This window comes from Eutrigla gurnardus, assembly GCF_963514095.1.
Source record: "Eutrigla gurnardus genome assembly, chromosome: 20".
Taxonomy (NCBI): Eukaryota; Metazoa; Chordata; class Actinopteri; order Perciformes; family Triglidae; genus Eutrigla; species Eutrigla gurnardus.
The window spans coordinates 15,639,839-15,665,416 of record NC_139931.1 but is presented as its reverse complement, the minus strand read 5'-3'; the positions used below and the strand labels follow the sequence as shown (position 1 = coordinate 15,665,416).

General features: G+C 43.7%; 1 protein-coding gene across 1 annotated transcript in view; it reads left to right on the top strand.

The window, feature by feature from the left end:
* Positions 1 to 25,578, top strand: part of usp43b (ubiquitin specific peptidase 43b) — a 52,489-nt gene that overhangs the window by 23,066 nt on the left and 3,845 nt on the right. Inside the window, exons 4-14 of the mRNA XM_084036758.1 lie at positions 364 to 456; positions 3,544 to 3,679; positions 3,806 to 3,950; positions 10,299 to 10,461; positions 13,316 to 13,427; positions 18,397 to 18,500; positions 19,905 to 19,982; positions 20,057 to 20,186; positions 22,414 to 22,765; positions 23,361 to 23,519; positions 23,944 to 24,102. Of these exons, the coding sequence (XP_083892884.1) occupies positions 364 to 456; positions 3,544 to 3,679; positions 3,806 to 3,950; positions 10,299 to 10,461; positions 13,316 to 13,427; positions 18,397 to 18,500; positions 19,905 to 19,982; positions 20,057 to 20,186; positions 22,414 to 22,765; positions 23,361 to 23,519; positions 23,944 to 24,102 (1,631 nt within the window). The remainder of the gene's footprint in view (positions 1 to 363; positions 457 to 3,543; positions 3,680 to 3,805; positions 3,951 to 10,298; positions 10,462 to 13,315; positions 13,428 to 18,396; positions 18,501 to 19,904; positions 19,983 to 20,056; positions 20,187 to 22,413; positions 22,766 to 23,360; positions 23,520 to 23,943; positions 24,103 to 25,578) is intronic.

Genomic DNA, 25,578 nt, shown 5'->3' with positions numbered 1-25,578 from the left:
CCGTCTTTTATCTGCTCGGGATCCTGTAACGGCATAACATGAGCTTTAGCAGCGCTGGTGAGAGTGATGCAACAAGATGGAAACCACTTCTGCTGGTCCCCCTTTATAGCCCGGGGGCTTCATCTACTCCTCAGCACCCCCCCCCACCCCCACCACCACCACCACCAAACAACTCGTCTCTCTTAATTCTCACCAGTTACATCACTCATCTCTTCCGTTCTCACAATCAGATGTTCGTTTTCACTGCGTTGATCGCTTGTGGAACAAGATTACGCCGCTTCTTTCCCACCAGACTTAATCATGTTGGTTTGGATATAATTGTTTTTTTAAGACTAATGTAACCGTGTGCTTCCTTCCCCTCAGATCGTCACTGACATGCCCCCACTGTATGAAACAGAGCAACACCTTTGACCCGTTCCTCTGCATCTCACTCCCCATTCCTCTTCGCCAGACCAGGTGAGCACTGCTGTGTTTAATCAGACATCATGCTTCTTCTCAGGTGGACGGTATAAACCGGTTTATCTCTTTTCTGCAATAGTTTGACCCTTGTCTCCAATACAATACTAACATACAGTATTGTGTCAGTGTTTCCTGTGCTGCCTGACTTTTATCATTACTGCTCTCATACCTGAATGTTAACGCTTAGCTTAGCTTAGCTTAGCACAAAGAATGGAAACGGGGGGGAAAGCTAGCCTGACACATAAAACCCTGTAAAACTGTGTGTGAATTTTGTATGAAACGAACCAGCAGCAGTCTCATCGAACTGTCTGCGAGAAGGAAAGAAATGTGGAACTATTTCTTTACACTTGAGGCATTTCAAAAAGGGATTACAGTCTGGACAACACCCAGCTTTGTTCATGCACTACATAGAGTGAGGACACAAGTAATTGTGAAGCTGCAGGGTTGCTATCAAAGAGGAAAAGCTGCTGGAAACCGCTCTCAGCATTGAGGAACAATGTCTAATTCAACCTCCAACGGGGGGCAGCCATTTTCAAGGAGGGACTCACTTTAAATTTCAATGTAATTGAAATTGAAATTGAAAAACAAAAAAATGGGAAAAAACGAGATAAATAAATTAAAATAAATATTATATAATATAGAAACATGTAATGCCACAGCCTGGCCCCGCTAAAAAGGAAAGGGGTGTGCTAGATTTATATCACATGACAAAACAAAAGCATCATTGCAAAACGGAATGCGGTAAAATAATAGTTTTATTTCATCATCGTTGATCGAGCAGCCCTGCTCTACTGTACATTAAACATAAGCTTATGAGAGTCGTATTAAACTCATTCTTGGAGAGAAAGTGAATGCCATCTACTGTATGACCACCAATCTAAACATAATCATTCCTAGTCTGAAATATACCTTTAAATCCGGCAGCTCTGTGTTAAGCTCAACTCTTTATGCGGCTGACACGTAGAGGTGTGTTGATCGCTACTTTATTATTTCCTTCCTTTTAGCTTTTAGACTTTTGAAATGGGCCACACAAGTTCAGCCAGCATCCCTTCTAATTTGGGAAATAGTTTTTAAGAGCTTTGTTCTGACAGCGAGCCGAGTGGAGAGTATTTAGTGAGCATGCTTTCTTTCTACTGTGTGGCAGACTGGGTGAGAGGAAACTCTTCTGAAGGATGAACAGAGGAGGGAACAGATGGATTGTCCTCTGAAAATATATTTTCTAAGTGTATTTCTCTGTGTGAAGAGTTCTTCTATTCAAATACTGGGTTATGTGATGTTGGATAGTTAACGTAAACAGCCCTTCATTAAATTTGTAACATGTTAGTAATTAGAGCCCGACCGATAAAGGATTTTGAAGGCAAAGACCGATACAAATGTTTGTTGATTTAAAAATCTGATATTCCGATATATCGGCCGATATTTTTTTATTTCAGAAACGCGTAACAAAACATCAACAGATTTCCCTAACATTAGTTATTTGTAGTTATTTATGAGTCTTCACTAAAATAATATGATAATGCAGTTTAAAAATAAACTTGTTTATTTTATTGTCACAACGGAACAGAGGAACATCAAAATATATTAAAGTTCTGATAGATAAAATGTATAAAAATACAAACTTAAAATATAAGACTTTGAACAAAAACACAATAACAACAACAACACAAAGTTACCATTATTAAAAGACTTGGTAAGCTTCATAAATATAACTTCAAACAAGACTGGAGACAAATTCTGTTAAGTTCTATGAAGGTGTTTCATCCGTTTTTATTTTATTTTTAAAATATTCATTTATCGGCCATTATAAATGCCGATACCAATAGTTTGGAAAATGCCCAATATCGGCCAATAATATCGGCCCGCCGATATATCGGTCGGGCTCTATTAGTAATAGCTGTGAATATTTATTAGATCATCATATTTATAGGCAGTATTTGCATTTTTACTGAATGTTGTATCAGGGGAGCAAAAATGAACAAAACAGGGCGATAAGTCAGGGAAATTGCAATCATAGTCTCATCCAGTGTTTTGTTTTGTCCATGCTGCTGTGAAAAATATAATTGGCATCAATTCTGGATACGTTCTTGAGCCAAGGTTTGATATATGCAGCCAAATACAGTACAGGTGTACTTCAGTTTCTTTTATGTATTAGAATTATACATTAGATGTGTTTGAAGAATGCAATAAAGCAGGGTGTGCTTTAGGGGCGGGGCTACCTTGTGATTTTTTTTGTATTTATTTATTTATTTGGCTACCTTGTGATTTTTTTGTATTTATTTATTTATTTGGCTACCTCGGATTGGCAGGTTGCTACCAATGCGGTTAGCATTGGCTGCAAAAATCAGATCAACGTAGTCATCGTGTTTGCTCTTTAGTTCAGGTTGTGAGCAGCTCAAAGAACCGAACCGGTTTGGAGTTTGAACTGCAGGGAGGGACGTGACGGACCTTCGTAGACCTTGATTGTACGTCAGTCCCCTGTCCTGCGGCTGGGTGTCCTCTGTGTTCACCAGAGATAAAAACATCCTCCGCTATCACTCTGTGTCCTCATCACTCAGAGAGCCTCATTATACGATGATCAGGAACACCAAACGACTTTGGTCAACTTTTCTAATCCATGGAAGTTTCCGTTTTTTAAATTTTTTTATCTTTCACAAGCAATGGCTTGCCGTTTGTGCACATGTGCAAATTTGATTCTTATTTAATTTTTTACCTCTCTGCCGCGAGTCTCAAGGCCACAGCCTTCCATGGGTGCCTGATACGGTTCCCCTGCATCTCCTCGGTGTCCTTCTATTCAAAGAAGCCATTATGTGCCGGCACCCCGCTCATGTCAGCGCTGCCTTGAGAGGTCAGAGCCACGCGCTCCCTGTTTTTAAAAATGCAATAGAGATTCCATTATTTGGCACACATAAAAATAAGTCCTAATGATCTATTATTAATGTTAAAATGCATTGATTTATTCATGAAAGTCTTCTTTTGTCCCTTCCTGGTCGTAGAGGAGGCTGCAGCAGAAACGGCCCGGGAATCAAAATAGAGGTCGTTCTCTTTCCCGCCGTCCCTCATTGTGTTTCATCTCGTCTGCTGCAGGTCGTTGTGTGTGATCCTGGTGTTCAGCACCAAAGGACAGAGGTACCTGCGGGTCGGGCTGGCCGTGCCCCTGTTCGGCTCTGTGGCCTGCCTGAGGAGGATGGTGGCTGACGAGGGCAAAATTTCCCCAGACCAGGTAACATGAAGCAGGAAGAAATACCCACTCACTTGGCTACATGAAGCAGGATGCAAGATTAGAGGGATGTGTGTGTGTGTGTGTGTGTGTGTGTGTGTGTGTGTGTGTGTGTGTGTGTGTCTCCAGGTGATCCTGACGGAGGTTTACTCCACGGGGTTCCAGCGCTCCTTCTTTGACAACGAGGATCTGACCAGCATCGCTGAGAATGATGCCGTCTACGCCTTCCAGGCTCCGCCCCTGTACATCAGAGGAGGCTCTGCACGGATATCAGGTGCAAACATTCGCAGTAAAACAAGTACAAGCTTGTGGTACGACGTTGGTTTTTATCCCTACTTGAATGTGGATTTACACACAGATCTGTAACCACATAAACCTATTTGACTCATTTACTCTGCTTAATGAAACCCTCGGGGAATGCACATTACTGCAGGGGGGCCTTTGAGAGCACATTAGGATGAATATAACTCCACATAGTTCTCTGTGAATTACAACCCCCCCCTCGCTGTTCAGATTTATGTCTTAATTTCCTGTTTTCCAGCCAGTGATGTAGAATGTGTACTCAGGAGGACCTCGGTGCGTTCTTTTCCTGTTTGTGGTGTAAACAAGCCGGTTCTGCTCCGCTGTCCCCTCTCACGGGGCTGTAAGTGTACTCCCAGCGCCGTGTCCAACGCTGTACCTGGAAAATATGACTTTTAATTATGTTGCTCACGGCCGTGCTGCCTAACAGGAGGCCCCACCCTGACAGTGTGGCTGGTCCGCATGCTGGCACCGTCTGAGTCCCCGGGGTGCTCACTGGCTCGGCCTGCAGGGGTGCAGATGGAGACTCTCCATCACCACTCAGCACTTGTCTGCGGGCCGCAGACCGTCTTTCACATTGACGTGTTTGGCCTTGTGAGAATACATGTAAGATATTGTCATCTCTAAAGGGACGTCTATAGAAAGATGCTTGTTGGCTCTCAAACTCAATACATCAACACCGGGCGTATGCATACTTGCCAACCTTGAGACCTCAAATATAAGGAGGCCACCGAGGAGGGGGGTCTGTGGGTCCTCCTCCAGAGAAAATGAGGCTTTATTTCCCTGCCTTCTGGTGAAAATAGTGAAGTAATAAATACACTGCAGCAGCATTTTAATGTTAAATATGTTTAATCTTGTAATTCTCATGACAGAATACAGAATAATTTGCCCCTCTGGCATAAAATAATAAAATAATACTCATTCATCCATTTTTTTGCTTGTAGATGTCATAATTGTGATTCACGATATTATCCCGATAATCATCAAAACATCCTTTAATCTTAAATTAGAAATCAATCTTAAGATCTCCCTGAGTAAATAAAGCATAAATCAGGCTCTATTTTCACAAAAACAGCTTTTTCAAGTCACTTGTGACGTTATTTATGATGGAAATTCACCAAGATATATTCACACGATTTTAATATATACTTATTTGCTCCACTTCATATGATTCAATAGCTCTCCTCCATTAGTTGTTCTTCTGATGTAACTTTGAGCCATCCCAAAGTAAAGGGATACCAAAAGGGCAGCATTCGCTTGTTTTCATACACTAATTGCAAATAAATATTCACCAGCCTCTCTGAAATTATTCATGTACAAAATTAAATATTACGTTACTTAATTTATTTGTATCTAGACTCTAGCATATACGTATTTTCTCATTTTTTCCTGTTTACGATTAATCAAAACAAGAAAAACAAAATAGCCAACGAGTAAACAGTATTCGATTATCATATTAATGTATAAAATACACCTTTTATTACATTTTCCTACCCACTCACCAACGGTGATCTGTAATGCTTTTAAGCTGTCTGGCACCATTAAAAATGAGATCTTCATGCTATTTCTGCAATTACTGAATCTAAAAGGTTTGGGTCTCTGAGAAACCTTTAATCAATTATCCATAAATACTTAAATGAAAGTACAAATCTAAATCTTGTGGGTTTGATGTGAGACAGAATAGCAAACTCTCATCAGGGGTCCGATGAAAGCGAAGCGTTGCCATCTAGGCATGTTTGTGTGCAGTGGTAATGGTAAGGAAAGATTATCGATGCCGATTATGTTCTTACGTGTTAAATTAAGCCATATGTTAAGTGTGGCGTCTGTGGAGAGCTGCGTTCTGATCGCGTGGCGAGTGCAGAGCCAGTGCATCATGTGGGCAATTAAAGTAAAAGGGTGAAATGTGAGGATAACCCGCTTTTATTACGCTGCAACACACATGTGTGGTGGGTGCATTGTAACTCGTAACACACTTCATTGGGTGGATTTCCAGGGTTAATTCAAAGCCCCCCTGACGGCCTGTTAGGGGCTGTTGGAGGCTGTTGGAGGCTGTTGGGGGCTGTTGGGGGCTGTTGACGGCTGTTGGTGGCTGTTGGGGGCTGTTGGAGGCTGTTGGGGGCTGTTGAAGGCTGTTGAAGGCTGTTGGAGGCTGTTGGAGGCTGCTGGGGGATGGTAGAGGCTGTTGGGGGCTGTTGGAGGCTGTTGGGGGTTGTTGGGGGCTGTTGGGGATTGTTGGGGGCTGTTGGAGGCTGTTGGAGGCTGGTGGAGGCTGTTGGGGGTTGTTGGGGGCTGTTGGGGATTGTTGGGGGCTGTTGGAGGCTGTTGGAGGCTGGTGGAGGCTGTTGGGGGCTGTTGGAGGCTGTCGGAGGCAGAATGGGTCTAGATGCACACCGACTTTTACGTGACCTTCCCACTCGCGTCTCCCAGCCTCCCTGCTGTACTCCTAAAGGATAATCTCTGACATCATCACTGCCACATATTTCACCTCTCCTCTGCACACTAAAGTTCCACATGTTTGTCTTGTGAGACCACGTCGGGTCACAGACATATTGACTGGGCATTGTGGCTCTGACCACTGGCGCCGGAACAGAGGAGACACCGAGACGGTATTTCCCCTGATTTTTCAGGTGTGAGGGTGATGAAGTGGTCATGTCGAAGCCAGGTAATATGAACAACATACAACTTTGTTGATCATGTCTAATCCTATGGAAGGCCTGTTGTACTATAACTATATTGTTTAGCCACATTTTCAGAACGCTATAAAGTCCCACTCGACCCCTTTGTCGCCTCATGAATTAACAGCTTTTCATCTTTTTATATTGATATATATGCTCTCACATAACGTTGTCTGGATGCTTGTATACATTTACCAGTGGCAGCTGGAGACTCAAAACACTGGTGAGGACAGGAGGAAAGCGAACCGAATGCATGATTTTATTATATTTAGTAATTTCTCTTATTTTACACATGCATTTAGTTTGTGGACTGAGAGCTGCTGGATACGAGCTCCCATGATCCTCATTTGTGGATCCTCATAAAGGAGGGCTCACATTTTTCTTCTGCAAATCTCATATTTATAATGTTTATTATATTATTCATAACATAACATCTTCACCCCACAAATGAATGCAGTTTATTATGGTTAATGATTTGGCGTGGGAAGCCATCTTTAAATACCAAAGTGCTGCTGTGAGAGCCGCCACTTTCTCCTCACCACTTCTCTATTTAAGACGACAGCAGCTTCAGGTGACCCCTCACTCTTTTAAACATTACTTGACACCCTGGACATCTCCTTGGTGAACCAAGGGAAGTGGAGATACAAGTTTGTGTTTTAGATTACAGCCTTTTCATGTGCCGGCGTGCAGTCGAGTAATGGAGGCCTGCATTAAAAATGAATAATGTATAAAGTCTCAAAGCGCCGTTCACAAGTTTTCATCTCTCCAGGATTTGACAGTGCACTGACAGAAAGTAATAAGCACAATGTCACCGTGGGGAATATTGGTGCCAAGGACGAGCCTTGAATACGGGATCACCTGCCAAAGAATATTTGGAAACAGATAATTGGCTTTCACATTTAAGGATCCATTTCACATTCTTTTAGCTCCGGTAACACGGAACAGGGTCGTCCTGTTCATTCATCGCCCAGTTTCCATTCAACGAGGTTATCGCTCATACTGTAGTTTGGCTTTTATTGTTACATGCCGGCAGCCCTTTTATCTGTTTGCATCTTGAAACGTCACAGTTTCAGCCATTTGAAGTCAGTCAGTCAAACCCAGATGCCTTAAGTATTATAGTTCAGTGGTTGCTGCAGTAGAAAGTGTCTTCATCCGACTGCAGCTCAAAGGGAAACACTTCATTATCCGACCCAACAATACGGTTCCTGCCTGTATTTGTGCCTCAGTAACAACTTAAATCCCAGCTAAGGAGACTAGATGATGTCATTACTATCAGCCATGCTAGCTGATGACTGATGACCATTGAGAATTCAACATTCAAAGTGGCCAGAGGATCAACTCTAATGACTTGGGTGATCTGGGTTGTTCCTCTAGCGCCACCATGAGGTCCACATCGGTGGAAATGTCTCAACAGCTATTGTATCGAACGCCATAACATTTGGCATTCCGGTTCCCCTGAGGATAGTCCACCAAATAGCTACAAATCATGAAGAAGGTTGACGTTGGAATGCTGTTGGAAAACACCACTGTGACAGCCTCACAGACTCTCCTCTCTAGCATTAGCATTTAGATCTACCGAAGCTATCAAATACAACATTATTAGTCAAATGTGTTATCGCCCCGCCTGCTATTTCTTTTGCATGAAACATTTATCACCAGTTCCCTGAATCCAGCCAACTCACAGGTGCTGCTCTGCTCTGTTTAAACATTAAAACAAAGAAATATGACAATGAAGTCATTTATTTTGGAGCTCAGACTCATAAAACCGTAGGAAGCGGCGCTTGTTCAGTCACATCTCGCTCATCTTTCCTCCGGCAAAGCATCGCCATGAATCACATCCTCAGCCCGTAAATGTCAGCACATGATATATAATATGAAAAAGGGATTCTAAAACAATTAGACAATTAAAATAAGCTGAAGTCGGCTGCATGTATTTGTCTAAGCGGCCTCTTTTCTCAGACTCCTCGTTGACGGCAGACGGGGGAGCGCTGATGTAGCTGTGGGTGGAGTCGATCCCTTTAGGGGCAGAGGTGTTTAATTATGGGCTTTCAAAGTCGGGCTCATCCTGCGTGTCTGACAGTGGAAGAAGCCCTAGAGTGCAGTGCAACCATGAGTTTGCGGGCTTCCTGTGGTTTCTTTGAATTAGTTAGAGGCTTTTCTTTTTCCATTATAAGAGATTAGCATCAACAGGTGTGTCGGCTAAACAGTGATGTCATGTGCTGTATGTTAACCCGTCTTTCTTTTTTTTTTTACTGGAAGTGTGTGTTAAAGCAGTAGTGGAAACACACACACACACCTCACACTCATTATTCACCCTGTAAACAATGTAGAAAAAACCCGACGCAGCCTTGGGAAGATGTGTAGAAACAGTGCTGTTTTTTGACAGTGAGCCATAAAAGGGTGATTTAATAAGCGATGAGAGGAAGGCCTCCTCCCCGGCATCCCTGTGTAAATCTTAGCGGGACGGGCCAGGAGGTGACCTCTGCATTTTACTGCTGTTTCATGAACACGTTTCGCCGGCCGTTTAAAAGCAGATTTCAGCCCATAAATCATCCCCACGGCTGTCAGAGGTCGCCTCATGTAAATCGCAGCACGCAGTCCCGAGTTTTTTTTTTTTATCACTTGCTTGATTTCGAGCGACATTAATAAACTGTGCATACTTATAATCACCCTCGTTCTCGGGGTCACGTGAACACGCCGTCTCTGATTGGTTTGGAACAGGTCTCGGCCTTCATACAGTGCACAGCTTCCACGTCCTCACGCCGCCATTGTTTCCGGAAGGCGAGTGATGTGCCGGCTCGGGATGCTTAGCGGTGGCATTTTGCGTTGTCAGTGATGGATCAGGCGTCGGGGCCTAAACGGCGGCGTTTAATGAAAACGTTTGGGGAAGGCACATCCGCCACGGTCAGTCGATGCCTTCTCATCTGCGTCTGCGAAGTCTAATTTACCGTGTGATTTATCACCGGCAGCCTCCGAGGGGGCTGACCTGCACGGTGAGCCTAGACGCGAGGAGCCCTGCTGACGTCACGCTTCACGAGGGTCTTATAATCTCAGCGTCGTCTCTCAGCCAGTCACACTGCTCCGCGTTAATAGAGAGACGTGGGGGGGACCGGGGGAAAGAAGTGGTGCTGCTTGGCACCCCACCAGGACGGGATGTGGAGCAGAAGCTGCATCAGATAATACCTCCCGCTGAGAGTGCAGGCAGCCATTGGTCCATCTGTTCTCCCCTGTGAATCACTGTTCCCCAAATAGAAAGCTGCTGTCCCACCACTTTATACATCTCAATTCTTTCTCCTCGCCCCCCCTTGTTAGAGGCGTTAAGTTTAACGGTCACATTTTTCGGAACATGAAATCAGTTTTCGTCTTCCTCTGGCGGAGAGAAAATGTGAAATATCGCACGCGTCACACCGTCGGCAATCAGTGGGAAAATCTATGAAAGTAAGCTGTTTACCACAAGAATGTGAAATGAGTGCGTGATCGGTATCAGCAGGATTTATCACAAAATTGTGATCATATCTGTGGTAAGAAAAGAAGAAAAAAACACTTTTATCTCCTCTCCTCTTCCTGCGACTCATTTTATCGTCTATTTCCAGTTTGTTTTCACACCTCCTCTCTGACTTACTCCCCCGTCCCTCCTCCTCTGCCAGGGTACCATCACAGCCTCCCGTCGTCTCCATACTCCACCGGTCCTGAGGGTCAGAGGTTACCGCCGTCTGGGACGTTGTCATCAGAGTTCCTCAACCAAGGCGTCCCCGTAAAGATTCTGCTGTTGGTGTGCAACGCTGCAGGTTCAGACCAACAGGCTGTAAGGTAATTATCGTGTGTGACCCTTTGTGAAACCCCGCTTTTATAGCCTAGCAACTGTAACTAGGCACGGCACATCTTAGGTGTCTTTCCAAGTAGCAACCTCTGGTGCCAGTGTCAAAAACTGCAGTTCCTCAAATGGCCACTTGAGGTGAGTCAATCCTCCCTACGTGCCTCAGCCTTCCCTTCATCCAGAGCTAATTTCCTGACAATTTACTTCAGCATCTATTCCGTATCATAGCAACCAGACGCAACCAAACTTTCGGTAGACCCGCAACTATGTCACAAAATAGCTATTGTGTGACTTAAAACAGATGAATTGTTGGGATTCACTGAGAAATCATTCAACCTGCAGCCTACGTATTACTGTATGAACTTCAGATATAATGCAGCAGCTGAGAGCTCTTTGTTCATCGGCTCAGTCCACATCATATCTCACCTCGCTCTGGTGGAGCACGTCAAGGTCATGTTCGCTCCCAGTCACAGAAAGGACTCGCGTCTCACTGGGAGATGAGTTTCAGACCCGACGAGCGAGGAATCTGACATCTGGCGCTACACAGAGATCAGACATCCGTCTCCCTGACAGAGTCCAGGGGGGATCAATACAGGTGAGCTCTCCGACACGGCTGTTGGAAAGTCCAATCCCATCCACGCCTCACTTTCCCCTTCAAACGCCTCCCCCCTCGTTGATCAAACCGCCCACATACTGTACCTGGCTCTCATCAGATGACAGCTGGAGGACTCGCGTGTGCCAAGAAAATGACATTGGAGTCACATACTTTGCTTCCCGCTCTGCTTCGCTGTGGAACGGCATCACAGGTACATTTCTGGAAGTCAGCGAAGTGAGACTTTTTTTTTTCTTTTTTTTTTGGGAAACTGTGAAACCAGCAGACAGCAGTGGACGGGATTTAATTAAGTTTCGCATGTAAAGTGTGAAAGCTCAGTGTAAGCTGTTTCTGCGTTACGACTCGTGAAAGTCAACAATCGCTGCAGATTGTCATGTTTGTGGAGGCAGGTGGGAAAACAGATAAAGATCAAGCAGATTATAGATTTCACTGCACGATCACATTAAAAATGACTTTTTAGAGGGGAAAGAAAAATCAAACTTCTCAATGTCTTCTCTGCATTTTGTGTACGAGTTTGGGGGAGATGAAACATGTTCACTGTGGGAATGAAGAGCGAGAGAGTTGCTAACACAATGTTAAAGGTAGAGTTGTTCCGATTCCGATACCAGTATCAGAAAGCCTCCGATACTGCCGAAAAAGCTGGCATCGGTATCGGCGAGTACTGGAGTCCAGGCACCGATCGATACCACGTAATTTATTAGTAATAGGAATTTATTTACTGGTTAGCTCTGTTAGTTTTGACAAAGTTCTTCTTTGCCGCTCTTAAAGCAACACTGAAGAAGTTTTCCTCTTCGGTCCCCCTCCAGGTTGGAAGCGGAATTGTCCTTTACTGCCGTCGTAAATAATTTAGCCTACCGCAGCCTACCGTCGCACACACGTTATTTGTTTGTATGCAGAACCAGCTCTGGAAATGATGAACGATTTGAACGAATGTCCAGTGACAAGGTAGAGTAGCTAACGCCTTAGCTAAGATTAGCTAACATGAGCCATAGCGATAGTTACATATATATTAGCACAATAGCTAACGCCTTAGCTAACATGAGCCAATAAAATAATCGACAATGTATTGTACACAGATGCACACTGTTGGAAAAAAATGATTACCGCTATTATTTACAAGTCCAGCAGCAACAAAGCCGAGTCACCATCTGTCTTGCATTTTGTAGCCTCCTTCAGCTCTCGCCAACGAGTGTGAGCCGGTCCGATATTCACTCTCGTACGAGCTCTTTCTTTGTCATGCTCCCGTTTTCTTTTCTTCGCCTCATCGGACATTATACTCCTCCTTTTCTTTGCAGGCTCTACCATGAGGCAGATACTTCACAGTGGATGTTCCCACCCCTTTTTTTTCTTTTAAACACGCTGGTATCGTTACTCGGTATCGGCCGATACCCACAGCAAGAGTATCGGAATCAGTATCGGGAGGGAAAAATGGTATCGGAACATCTCTAGTTAACGGCCCTTTGAATTTAGCTGAAGCACTAAATCCACATTTGGAATAGTTTTGTCTCTTGTTTCCGAACAGTTTCCAACTGAATGAATTGTACTTTTAAGTCATTTCCCTCACGTTTTGTTTTGCGTCTGTTGTCTCGTCCCTTGTCGTGGTCGCTGCAGCTGCTGCTCCTCAGCCACGGAATGTTAATGGTTCCCATCCTGAACAGCAATCCAACATCATTTACTCCGAGGATCTCCGCCGTATCCATGTGTGATCTAATGGGGAAACTGCATGACTGAGGATGTGTTTGATTTATGCACTTTTCTTCCGATGGCTTTGAGAAAATCGAGTGGGGAAAAAAAACCCAACATGAAAACGATTAAGAGGATGAAATGGTGCCTTTACAGACTCATTACATTACTCCGACTGATTCATCTACAGTTGATTAGCATCCCATCAGCATTCACTGTGTATGTGCCCTTTTTATGCACACACATGCTCACGTGGTCTCATGCTAATAAATCCCAAGCATACAATAGAGGGCTGCCCTCAATTAAATGGGTATTATGGTGAATGTGTCATGTGGTCTATCCTTTCAGAGGGATGGTTGTCCCTCTCCTCATCATCTATTTTCACTCCTTATTATCTCTCTCTGTCCTTCCACAGATACGCTGTAATGAGAGTTCTGCTCCGATGCCGATAATGTTAATAAATAATTATTTACGTTACAATAGGAGAGCCGGTGAGGCGTTGTGAGCCGTAATTCTAAACATCTTCTTTTTTTTCTCCATTCCTGTTCAAGGTTTGGACCTCCATTCCTGATGAGGGAGGACCGGTCTATCTCCTGGGACCAGCTGCAGCAGAGCATCCTCAGCAAGCTTTATTACCTGATGATCAATGGAGCTCATGCACAGGTACTAGACATGTGACAACTGATCCATATGAGGAAATTCAGTTTCTTCCTTGGCCCTACTTAAGGGTTTTATGTAAACACAGTGCCAGGAGCTGGGGGGCATTCACCATCTCATACAGAGTTTATATGAAACACACCTGAAAGGATGTGAATGCAGACAAAAGGACAAAAAATATGATCTTTTTCATTCCAACCCAGACGTCTCTTTTGTATTCACTGCACCACAACCAGACAACCCCTGGACTACAGCGTTCTAGTCCACACAAATGGTTCCAAGGTGCTTGTAAAAAAGTACATTTGATAGCTGTGACGCGTGGGCGGCCTTTTTGTTTTTAGCACCAGCTGGAGGCAGATAGGGGACGCGGTTCCCTCCTGCTGCGCCGGCTGGCACACCTGCTCCAAGACAGGTTTATTGGCTCTGCACGGAGAAAAGCATGCCCACACAATGGCACCGCGTGGTCCAGGTGGGAGAGCTTAAAGTGGCAGCTGGAGGCGGAAAAGGAATTGGTTTCCTCGCGCTGCACCCGCTGGCACACCGGGCCAGAGTCGGGTCAACCGGTCGGGAACGCTCGCAGTCAAAGAGATAAAGAGACGCTCACCCAGGCGCTCTCTCTCCCGGCATCCTGGCCTTTTGTTTACTCTTCTGAACATTAAGAACACGAACACAGTGGCTCTACTTTTTTATTCACAATAATCACATCTTCAAGTCGAAGAATTCATGTTTCATTCCCCTGAATGTCCCCTTTATGTCAGGGATGATGATACAGTTATGCAAATGAGAATGCAGTTATTACATTGTGATGCTGCAGCATGGTGCTGGCTCACCCTCTAATCACGTATTGTTTTACAAGAGTACGAGCTGCTGCATATTTTTAGAATAATGATTAACACACAAAATACTATTTTTCCATCATTTTAACTTTTATTGTCAGACAATTACAGATCGGAACGTTTAGATATTCTTACATTCCTCTTATTCTTTCCTCCTCACGGTGTACATTAGAATATATTTGCATATATATTGCTGTGACAGGCTGCAGGGCAGCGAGTGCTAATGAGACTCGATTGGGTCAGGAGGTGAGCGGTTGGCTCTGCCGTGCGTGGCTACAAAGGAGCGCGTCTTTCTTTCACGATTACTGTAAAACATGGGATGTAATGATACGTGTGCAAAAAGCGCAGCTTCCTTAGACGCTCCGCTGCTGTACACCATATCACCAGCAAGTCAATGATTGACTCCAGAAAAGGTCCACTTTCTTGCCGGGTTCTGCTCCCTCACGTACTTGTACTGAGCATATTTGTCTTTCAGCAGCTGTAGCCAAGCAGATGCACATGGGACCAGCTGACCAGCTCGCTGCGTATCACTCTCGCTCTTTGAGAAGTGACCAGAAGAGGAGAGGAAGGGAAGCGTCGGGTGCAAACCTCTTCAGTCGCTCTGCTGGAGTTCTGTAGCCTCCTTTTGTGCCCCACGCTGTCAGCCATTGATTCCAACCAGCCTCGCACAGTATAATCAGCTCGCTGGAAGGAAGGAGCGATGCTCAGAGCAGATGTTTGCTCTGAATCTTTCATCTCAACAGAATGTGCCGTTTTCTTGCATCAATGAATTACACTCGTAAGTGGATGTTTCCGCTTCTGTGTAATTTCAGCTCCAGCGAAGATGCACAAAAAAGAAAACACACAGTCTTCTCCTCTCTTTTTCCGGCTAGTGACGTCTTAATTTTACCAGTGGCTGCCAATATAATACAAAGTACACTGATGATTCAAATACATAACTCACAACCTCAAGAAATCCTGTCCTTTGCATATGTTGTTATTGGAGATCTTTAGCTTTCTAAGGCATAAACACGCCACAAACATTCCTCCCTGAACACAAAGAGTGATTAACATTGGTTGAAATCAAGACCAAGGCTATCGTCGTGGGGAAACATCAGAGACGTTTGAAGCCCCACCAGCGTCCCCTCACGCTCATGAAGTGCTCATTACAAACATGAGACACTTGAGATTTGAGTTGTGAGCATCTCTGTCAAAAAGTAAGGAAGGAGTTGGACTTGGTGATATGGAAACACCTGATATGGTACTCAAAGACTGAGACTAAAGCTGCATGTCCCAGACTTAAAGAGAGACTCCTCATCAGTCAATGATCCATGTAGAGGACACGGAAATAAACAGCACTGTTCCCCCACTGCAGTTCCCATTATTAGGAGTGCTATGAGGAAAAATCAGACTTCTTTTTGCGAACAGAGGAGTCGCCCCCTGATGACCAGAAGAGAGAATGCAAGTTTAAGGCACTTCAACTTTTCTTCACTCAGCTGCTTTCAACGCTACAAAAAAAAAATGGTGTAAACCTACGCTCAATTATGAATCCTACTACGGCGAAGGCATAGCTATCCTACGCTGCATCTGATTGGCTAGTTCTCGTTGCCTTGTTGGTTAGTTTAAGGCATAAGTAATGAGATTGGTTAGGGTCTGGGTAAGGTTATCAGGGTCAGGGTCACACCTTCACCATAGTAGGACAACAATATTGCAAGAGGGAGGGAGCGTCTGACTGCTGGTTTGACTGGATTTGTGTTTAACCTTTAACGTCATAATTGAATGTAATACAAAATGCTTCTGACTTTGGATGTAACACCCAGGCAACACTGTAAGCTAGTTAGCCAGTCATGTTTTCTTCTTAAGTTAAAGCAGAGAAACGCACTGTTCCTGACCCTTTCCACCTCTTGTGATATTGGTTTGAGAGGGGGTTTAAAAAAACAAACCTCCATCCAACATTTTGTAAAGAAAGGTATTCTTATTAGAGCCCTCAGGCACAATGCTTCAACGTGTGGAGAAATCCAGAGCTTGAAAGGCCTTTTTATGAAGCTCCACTATGACTGGAAACTTTGGGGAAAGGGTTTAACGCACGGTCAATTCAATATCTAACGCGTAGACCTTCTTATCCAAGCAGGCAGTAGCTTTGCAAATACAACACCTTTTGGAAGGTGTGGAAATGTACTTATCGTGATTTCAAGGAATTTCCCCTTGGTTTTCCTAAGAAGGTTGGCGGGACTCTTTGGGTGGTCTTGACGTGTACACACTAGCCTGTCACAGTGAGACAAAGCAAGTCTGTAACGAAAAGAAAACTTTTTGCACTTGTCATCCTGACAATGAACACAAAGACAATCTGATGAATTCAGTGGAAAAGCAACCCCCGAGCACCACAGGGAGGTTTGATACCCGCAGCGTCCACAGACACATGACGCTGAAACGCTGAAGACAAGATAATGTAGTTAGTTACACGGCTCTGCATGCGTACATCAGTACTAACTGCTGCAGTATTTCAGCTGCTGACTGCCACTACTACTGATACTTTAAATAGTACTGCAGATGTGAGGCAGTGATGCAGGAGAGTGGTGTAACTCCCCCGAAGGGTTACGCATTCCGGTGGGTTCGTGTGTTTCGACGTATCGATAGATTCCAGGAATGAGCCGTCTCCTTCGGTGCGCTCCTTGTCATCAGGAAGATCCAGCTCTCCTCGCAGGACTCCGACTGGGTGTTTGTGTTTGAGCTCAGCCAAGCAGCTACGCAGCACTGGAACAAGAGAAAATCAATTTCATTTTTTTTTTTCGAAGCGCTCCGAAAGCACCTCCAAATCCGAGCAGATCTGGGAGTAATATAAGCAGGCTTCAACAGAGGACAAAAAGATCTTGTTCTCGTGAGACGGGAGAGCAGTCTGATCATCGCTGGGTTTATTATTCTTTTTTCCCCTCCTGTAAAACAATACGTTGAAAAATCAAACATTTTCACATGTGCCAAGTGTTGATCCAAGCCGACCCGCTGTGAGCTCCGGGTGTCAGGTGGAGGTCTCGGCCTATATCTCGCGATGGCCCACTTTGTTCTCCTCTGTCTTTGTGTTGATTTAGCAAACTGTTAAGTAAAGTTAATGCCGAGAAAGTAAAAATGTGCCAGTGTTTATATACGCTCACGCCCCGATTCAGCATTTTTCAAATAGTTTGGAGTCGCCGTCCAGGAAAACAAGACTCCACTCAGCGTGTGGCAGCATCAAATACGTGTCTCTAAAATGTCAACACAGGGACGTCTTTTCAAGAGTTGGCTTTAAACGCAACGCTGATGTCATCACCTGTGTGATGGAGACAGAGAAATACCACAGAGGAATAAACCGATCACTCCTTTCGATCAAAGAGGGTCATAAATGTGAGAAAGAGCTCAGCCGGGTCATCTGATGCTCATTTGAAGTGTTTCAAATAATGATTTGCCGCAGAAAGCCGATCCTTCGAGATGGGACACGGCAGCGGAATAATTGCTGAACCCGCAGTCTGTGAAAAAATGGTGAAACTTGATTTGCCGTCTAGAACGCAGCACATCCTCTGCTTTGATGAAAAGGGACACGCCGGTGATTCCAGGAAGTGTTTTAACTCCACTAGTCACACATCATGAATTCATAAAACCACTTTTTATCTAACATTTCATCATTTTGACATTTGATGAGAAATGTTGCTTATTTGTTGCCGTCATAGTTGGATACAAAACCATAAAAGGTGGATTACAAATATTACACGACAAATACAACGCTGGCAGCTGTACTCAAGCACTAAATGCTAACGTCGGCATGCTAACACACTCATAATGACAATGTTAACATGCTGATGTAAAGCAGGTATAATGATTAGCCAGCTAACATGCTAACATTTGCTCAGCAGCACTAAACTCTGCGGAGGCTGATGGGAATATCAATAGATTTGCGAGATATCTGGTCATAAATCAAAGTATTGGACACAAGTAAAGCCGATGATGAAAAGCCTCGGAACATGACGGACCAGTGTTGTTCAAAGTGAGGTTGGCGGTAATTAAAACGTGAAGTTAAGTATTTGAGGATATGTGAGAGGGTTCATGTGGGGGACGTTTGCAGCGTTGATGTTTCTAGTTTTGTTATGAAAAGCATAAATATGAGTGTTTTTATTGTTCCCCTCTTTCAGAACACCAGAGTGCTCTTCAACATCCGTGTGGTGGGAGGATCAGCATTTTACAGCTACCTGTCTCCTCAGGACGGGCGTCCGCTCTACCACCCCGCCGTCGACAGGTAGGAGGCCTGATGTCACACGCCTGCAGCTGATCCGCATGACCTGCGACCTGTTGATAGATTTTTTTGCTCACCATACATTTAATCGCCATTCCTTAACTTTTACTTGCTCTGCTCAGTTTTGGGGGCGTTTGCTCGCTGAATAAAAGTGAACAACCGTTCATGCAATAGAAGTTGTGACTGTGGAATATTTGTGGACGTTAGTCCGGAGTGAGTGTTATCGTTGGAGCGGCCCGGCTGACTTCATTCTTCTATTATTAGACCAGAATCATTCCATTATTCTAAATGTGTTCTTTTGTCTAGAATTACGGCTCCATTATGGTCCAAACCTTCAACGCTGACATGACGCAATGTTCCCACAGGCTCATTCAAACTGATCTAATCAATTTAAATGGAATTTAAATCTTCTGTAATCTAATAAAGTGTTTCTTGGGAAAGGCTTCTAGTTACTGATTACATTTTGAAGTAAAAACACACATTACTCAGTAACATGACTGCTAAAGTTGTTATATGCAGCATTTTTATATCAGGAGGCCTGATTTCATCATCACATCTTTATGACCAAATATCCTGCAAAACTAGCGACATTCCCGTCAGCTTTGTGTATTTAATGCTGATTAGCACATAAATGAGGCCGTAGTCTTTGTCTGGTTCTAAATAGTGAAAGGTGTCACACATTCAGTGAAAACTAATATGCATGAAGCACTTTCTCTTTGCTTCAATAGTTTTCTTTCAAAGTACACTGTTGCCCATAAAGTTGGCATATTTTGTTTATTCCTATTTAATGCATCAGTAATCACTTCTGACCAGGTGCAATGATGACATTATGTGTCACAATTTCCCAGGTGAAAATGTATTCATGCATAACATTTGTTTGGTGCTATAAAAGACCAGACATTTCCAAATGATTCCAACTTCAAGGGCGACCCTGTACGTTCCAGGTGCTCTCCCCAACATTCAGGTTGAGCTTTGCTTTATGTGTATTCCCTTATTGTGTGGCACCTAAAAAAAACAAAGCTTACTCCTGATGAAAGTTCTTTGTTGACCTTTGACCTTAGGATCCAGCAACACTTCTCACAGTGCGCTGATGAAGACTGCTGGTGCTTTTGTCAAATATACCGTCAGCCGTGAACTGTGGGAAACTTGTTTTGTTGTTATGACAAAAACAACCGCTTTAATGTACTTTAACATTGTTTTGAAGCTTGTAATACATGTGTATCCCCAATGCAATCCTCACATGGCATTCATCTATTCCTTCACACTGTAACGCTGACCCCTAGTGGTTAAAAAGCTTGAATACAGGCGCTCTCAAATGATTCTCCCAGGGTTGTTGGTGCAGGAAATGTCCTGTAAACGCAGCAGATTGCAGAAAGCATGGTGGAAGTAAAACCTTCTGTCTTTCAGGGCTCTGAAGCTCTGCTGCTCAGGAGGACCTCCGCATGTGAAGCTCATCATCGAGTGGGAGCACCGCATCAAAGACTGGTGAGCAGCCCTCCTTTTCACAGACCTCCACCTGTTTAACCTCTTTTATGTGACCGCCTCCTCGTCTCCTGCAGCCTGTTCGGAAACATCCAGGAGGAGGTGGTGAAGGACGCCGACAGCGTGAGGAATCAGCAGCAGCAGCACGTCCAGCAGTACAGCTGCACCTTGGACGAGTGCTTCCAGCTCTACACCAAAGAGGAGCAGGTAGTCCACTGAGCCTCCAGACCTGATCCCAGCGAGTTCAACATTCCCAGGGTATCTCTACCGGTCCTACGACGGTGGTGACCGATCGCAGACATGGTCTCAGCAGAGCAACATATTTTATTTTCAGAAATGAAGAGCAAACTGTACTTTAGAACGGGAACTAGTTCAACTCATAATCCAGGCTTTAAGCAACACAGCTAGCTAGTTGATAATATCACTGCCCAGCTAGAGCACCATAGATATAGTTGTTTGTGTATTCCATTGAATGAATATGTTTTATGTATATATATTCTCATAAGATAGAAGACACTTTATTCATTCCCTTGACTTATTGACAATATTGTAGCATTATCCTTTCAGCTGCAGTCAGGAACGGACTTGGAGCAAATAAAGAGTAGCATGAATAGAAGAACATTCAAAGGTTGTGAAGGCTTATGTTCTTATCTTATAATTACACACAGCAATGAAAAGTACCGGTATTAAAGTAACGCAGACTGAATGTGATATACATGAATAAATGTTTGATATGACAAGAGAATATAAACTGATTTACATCGCCGGGGCTGAAAGAATAAGGCTTTTTATTGTCACACACGCCGTAAAAATACTTATAGGCAAGAAATTAATTTATGTAGCTAATAATGGTATCTATGGTGCTCTAATAATTTATACATTTATACCTTATACTTTCTTCTTATTAGTGTTTTATTACCCTGCAATCCTCACATGAAGCCTTGCTTGGTCAGCAGCTGGTGCTTTTGTACAAGTTGATCTCTTATCTGGATCCAGAGCAGGTTATGTGTGCAGCATCAGTTACCATGACGATCTACCCGATAACAATTAAACCACCTTCGTAGGACTGAAAACCCAGAAGTTGGTTCGCTAACCCCAAATCCTGCTTCGTCCCATGTCACATATAAGATCTGTAGTTGATTGAAGCCTGGACTTTCTTAACGTTCATGCTTTAGTTTTTATTTGATGCTAATAATAAACATATATGATACACAGTTTGACACTGAAATATAAATATATAGACACATTGACACAACTAATACGTCATATGAACAAATCATTAAATTCAATTGGTTCAAGGTGGCCTGATACCCCGTTTGACACATGAGACCCCCTGATGACACATGAGACCCCCTGAAGGTCTCGGGGTTTTTAATTTATTCACATATATGAATACAGAAGGATATTGTTGTTGTGGTGTTTCCTCTGATATTACCATTGAAGACCCGGATCTTTCTTGTGAGGGCTTCATCCATTCATGTTTTATGAGGTATGAAAGGCTTTCAGCATGTTTGTTCGACCTAAAGGAAGCACCACCGGAAGAAAAACATGTTTGTGTAGAAAATAGCCGTCTGTGGACAAGCAGGAATAAATCCTATTTTCTGCTCAACAGCATGTTGAGTGTGAATGTGCAGTGAAGGATGGAGTTAGACAGGTTTCGAGTAGAATAATTACCATGGTGGAGTCATGTCGGACCATCCGTTTGCTTGTACTGTTGGCTATTTAAGTAGATTTGTTTTTTTATTGCTATCGTCCTTTTGTTGTGTCTCGTCCTCTTTCTTTTACGTAGGAATGTGTGAGAATTTAAGAAATTCCTGTCTAATTTTCATTTTGTGTCAAAGCATGTTATCCCTGCTTAAGTCATCATTGCTGTTGAGCTGACTGGCTGTGATGTCGTTACCTTGTGTCACCACCCAGTGGCGCTGCAGGCTCAATATGGCCCCGCTGACACTCTAAATGGGCCGATTAATAAACATTTTAGTCCCAATGAACCTTTTAGTTCCTAGTTTTAGTTATTTGTGGATGATAAACAGACTCTCAAAATGGGAATTTAAGAATCCCACACTTTCCAATTATCGATGTCCATCATAAATATTTTAATCACAACATTAGCATTTCTCTCACAACGTGTAAGTGGGACATCAGAAGGGAATCTGTCGCATTTTGGCTCATCAGTGAGACTACAAAATCTAGTGAGTTGTTATTCTGTCTGTCAAAGCCTCAAAAGATGAAGAGATGATTTCATAATTATCATGTCTCTTGTCCTTGGACTTTAAATGCAGATGTCAGCTGCACCCCAACACACACTGAGCACTGGGGCAACTCTGACAATATGTACTTGCTGTCCAAAGTTCATCTCCTCCAAATAATACAAAAATTGAACCTCATCATATTCCTGTTTTCTTTTCCCCTCGTCTGCGTTTCCCCTCACCAGCTTGCCCCAGACGACGCCTGGAAGTGCCCCCACTGCAAGCAGCTGCAGCAGGGCATGGTGAAGATGAGCCTGTGGACTCTCCCGGACATCCTCATCCTCCACCTGAAGCGCTTCAGGCAGGTGGGAGAGCGGCGGAACAAGCTCACCACCATCGTGCATTTCCCCCTGGCCGGCCTGGACATGACGCCTCACATGGTGAGCCGCAGCCATGGCAACCATCAGCCCCATCTGCCCCACCTCCAGCCCGGCTGGAAACCGTCCCGACGACCGGACCTCGCTCCCCCTGACTTCCTGTACGACCTGTATGCTGTGTGCAACCACCACGGAGGAATGCACGGCGGACATTACACAGGTGTGAACACCTAACGCCTTCCCAGGAAAGACACACTCAGAATTTAAGTTAAAGTTAAAGTGCTTTACAATAACACAAGGAATAAAAAGTAAATTAGGACCAAAATGTGACGGATTCATTGAGCTAAAATAATGAAAACCGTTGACAATGAATGAATAAGATAAAACTAAGCTGAAAGAAGAGATTTAAAAGAGAATCAGCCTCGTAGCTAAGGGGGTCACTCTCACCATCAGGCTCATAGGATGCCAGAGATCACAGATAGAAAAGGAGCACGGTCCTAGGAAAGCTTAAGATAGGAGCAGTAAAATCTTAGAATGCGTCATAAGCCTGGCAGCATTGACTTTTACTGCTTTATTCTATTTTATTTCATGGTCATAAATTCTACAATGTCTCAACCACAGAGGGTCTTCCTCAGGTCAACGTGAATGGATAGGTAACATAATGATGGAATCAATTCCTAATCGGCCTAAACGAGTCATCTGATGTGAGACATTTTCATTAAAGCTAAGAGACTGATTGGTCCACCTCTCTGATCTTCTCGTCCTCCTGTGAGCGGAGAGCCCTGGGTGTGATATGTGTCTTATTGTGAATGCAGCCTTCTGTAGGAACTCGGTGGACGGCCAGTGGTACAGTTACGACGACAGCAGTGCTGAGCTGGTGCCAGAAGCGGAGGTGTGCACACGTGGCGCCTACATCCTCTTCTACCAGAGAAGAAACGCCATCCCGCCTTGGTCCGCCAGTTCATCAGTCACCGGTTAGTCCTTTCAAATCCTCTGCAGCGTCTAGTTGAAGACAGTCAATCTGCCTCGCATGTTTTCGACAAAATCTCAAAATAATGAAAGAAACGTGGGAGTATTGTTAAACCTCACACCATCAGTATTTACAGTTTGTGCTGCAACAACCTGTTATTTTCCACTCTGTTACTGCAGTCTGCTGAATTGTTTGATGTACTGCTTTTTAAAAGCATCAGGGTGCATTTTCAGCATTATTTCTGTCGCTATTTTAGGCGATAAGTGGTCCTTAATGGCACCTGACATGCTGGTCTCCATTCCAGGAGTATTTCTGGTTTTGTGAAGGCAGTAGATGTCTGTGGGAAGCCTTCTGTCTCTCTGCACATGGCTGGTTTTTACATACATTCATATGCAAAATAAAACCCTCAAATGTTTTCCTTTGTGCAGGTTCCACCAGCTCATCCACCTCTGACCACTGGCTGGTCCGGCTGGCAGGGGACAGTAAGAGGGGCAGCACGGTGTCAGGAGGCCCCGCCCCCATACGAGCCCCGGAGTCCCCGGAGCTGCCAGTGTTTGGAGATGAACCCCTGCAAACAGCAGAAACAAGTAGGTATCAGTGTCAGATTTAAATGTGATCATACTGTTTGGGTAAAGAAGGATTTCAGGTTGCCCACAACAGCAGGCAGTAAGAGTCAGAGAGTTGAAATATGTATTTTTACATGTTTTATTTAAAATCTAACTTTTTTTTCACATTTTGGTATCAAATCATCTTTTCTCCCGTTAAACAAAGCATGACATGTGATCATGTATTCTGGATGGATGTCATGATGTAATTGGTTGAAATGTGTTGGTGATATCAAAACAAATACAATACAAAATTATTTTTTGGGTTATTCTTTTCCAACATTATTGTTAAATAGATGCACAATATGACTGGAGATGTGATCTAAAAGTGTTAAAAAGGCATTAATAGTAGTAGTAGTAGTAGTAGTAGTAGTAGTAGTAGTAGTAGTAGTAGTAGTAGAAGTTGTAGGTACTGGTAGTTGTAGGTAGTAGTAGTAGCAGTAGTAGTTGTAGGCAGTAGTAGTAGTAGTAGTAGTTGTAGGCAGTAGTAGTAGGTAGTAGCAGTAGTAGTAGTAGTGGTAGGTACTGGTAGTAGCAGTAGTAGTAGTAGTTATAGGTAGTAGTAGTAGGTAGTTGTAGGTAGTAGTAGTGCTGGTAGTTGTAGGTAGTAGCAGTAGTAGAAGTAGTGGTAGGTAGTAGTAGTAGTAGTAGTAGTAGTAGTAGTAGTAGTGGTAGGTACTGGTAGTTGTAGGTAGTAGTTGTAGGTAGTAGCAGTAGTAGTAGTAGTTATAGGTAGTAGTAGTAGTAGGTAGTTGTAGGTAGTAGTAGTGCTGGTAGTTGTAGGTAGTAGCAGTAGTAGTAACTAGGCCTGTCACGATCACAAATTTTGCTGGGCGATTAATTGTCCCAGAAATGATTGCGATAAGAGATAATATTGCCGTTTTGAGACCATTTTCAACTGATATAATGCGACTACACCCTTTCAAAGATCAAAATGTTTATTTCTAAAGAATATTTAACATGAGAACTGGAAAACATTTAAAATATCAAAATAAATAATAAATCCAAAAACAATAAATAAAATGGACTCTCAATCTAGTTTAACAAAAATGCATTGAATAAAAACACACAACCGAAACAATAAATAAATCGGACGTTAACTAGCTGAGCATCAGCAGCAGCAAAATAAGCGCTGGCGAGCCCAGCAAGAGGATGGAGGTCGCTGACGAGCTGAAACGGTAGAAGACCCTGAAAAAAGTGCTTTTCAATCGGGAGAAGGCCTTCCGCAAGAAAGTGGAGAAGCTCAAGAGGGCAAGTGACCCCAGAACTTCCAGAAAGAGGAGAACCTGAAGTCCTCAACCAGCCTGGAGAACTTCATGAACCTCCAGGCTGAGATGGAGGTCACCCATGAGAAGGCTGTTCTTATCCGCCAGCTGCAGGGGGAGATCCAGACCCTGAAAGAAGACCTCTCTGGGAAAGAGGAGGCCTTAAATGACATGAGTGAGAGCCCGAACTTAC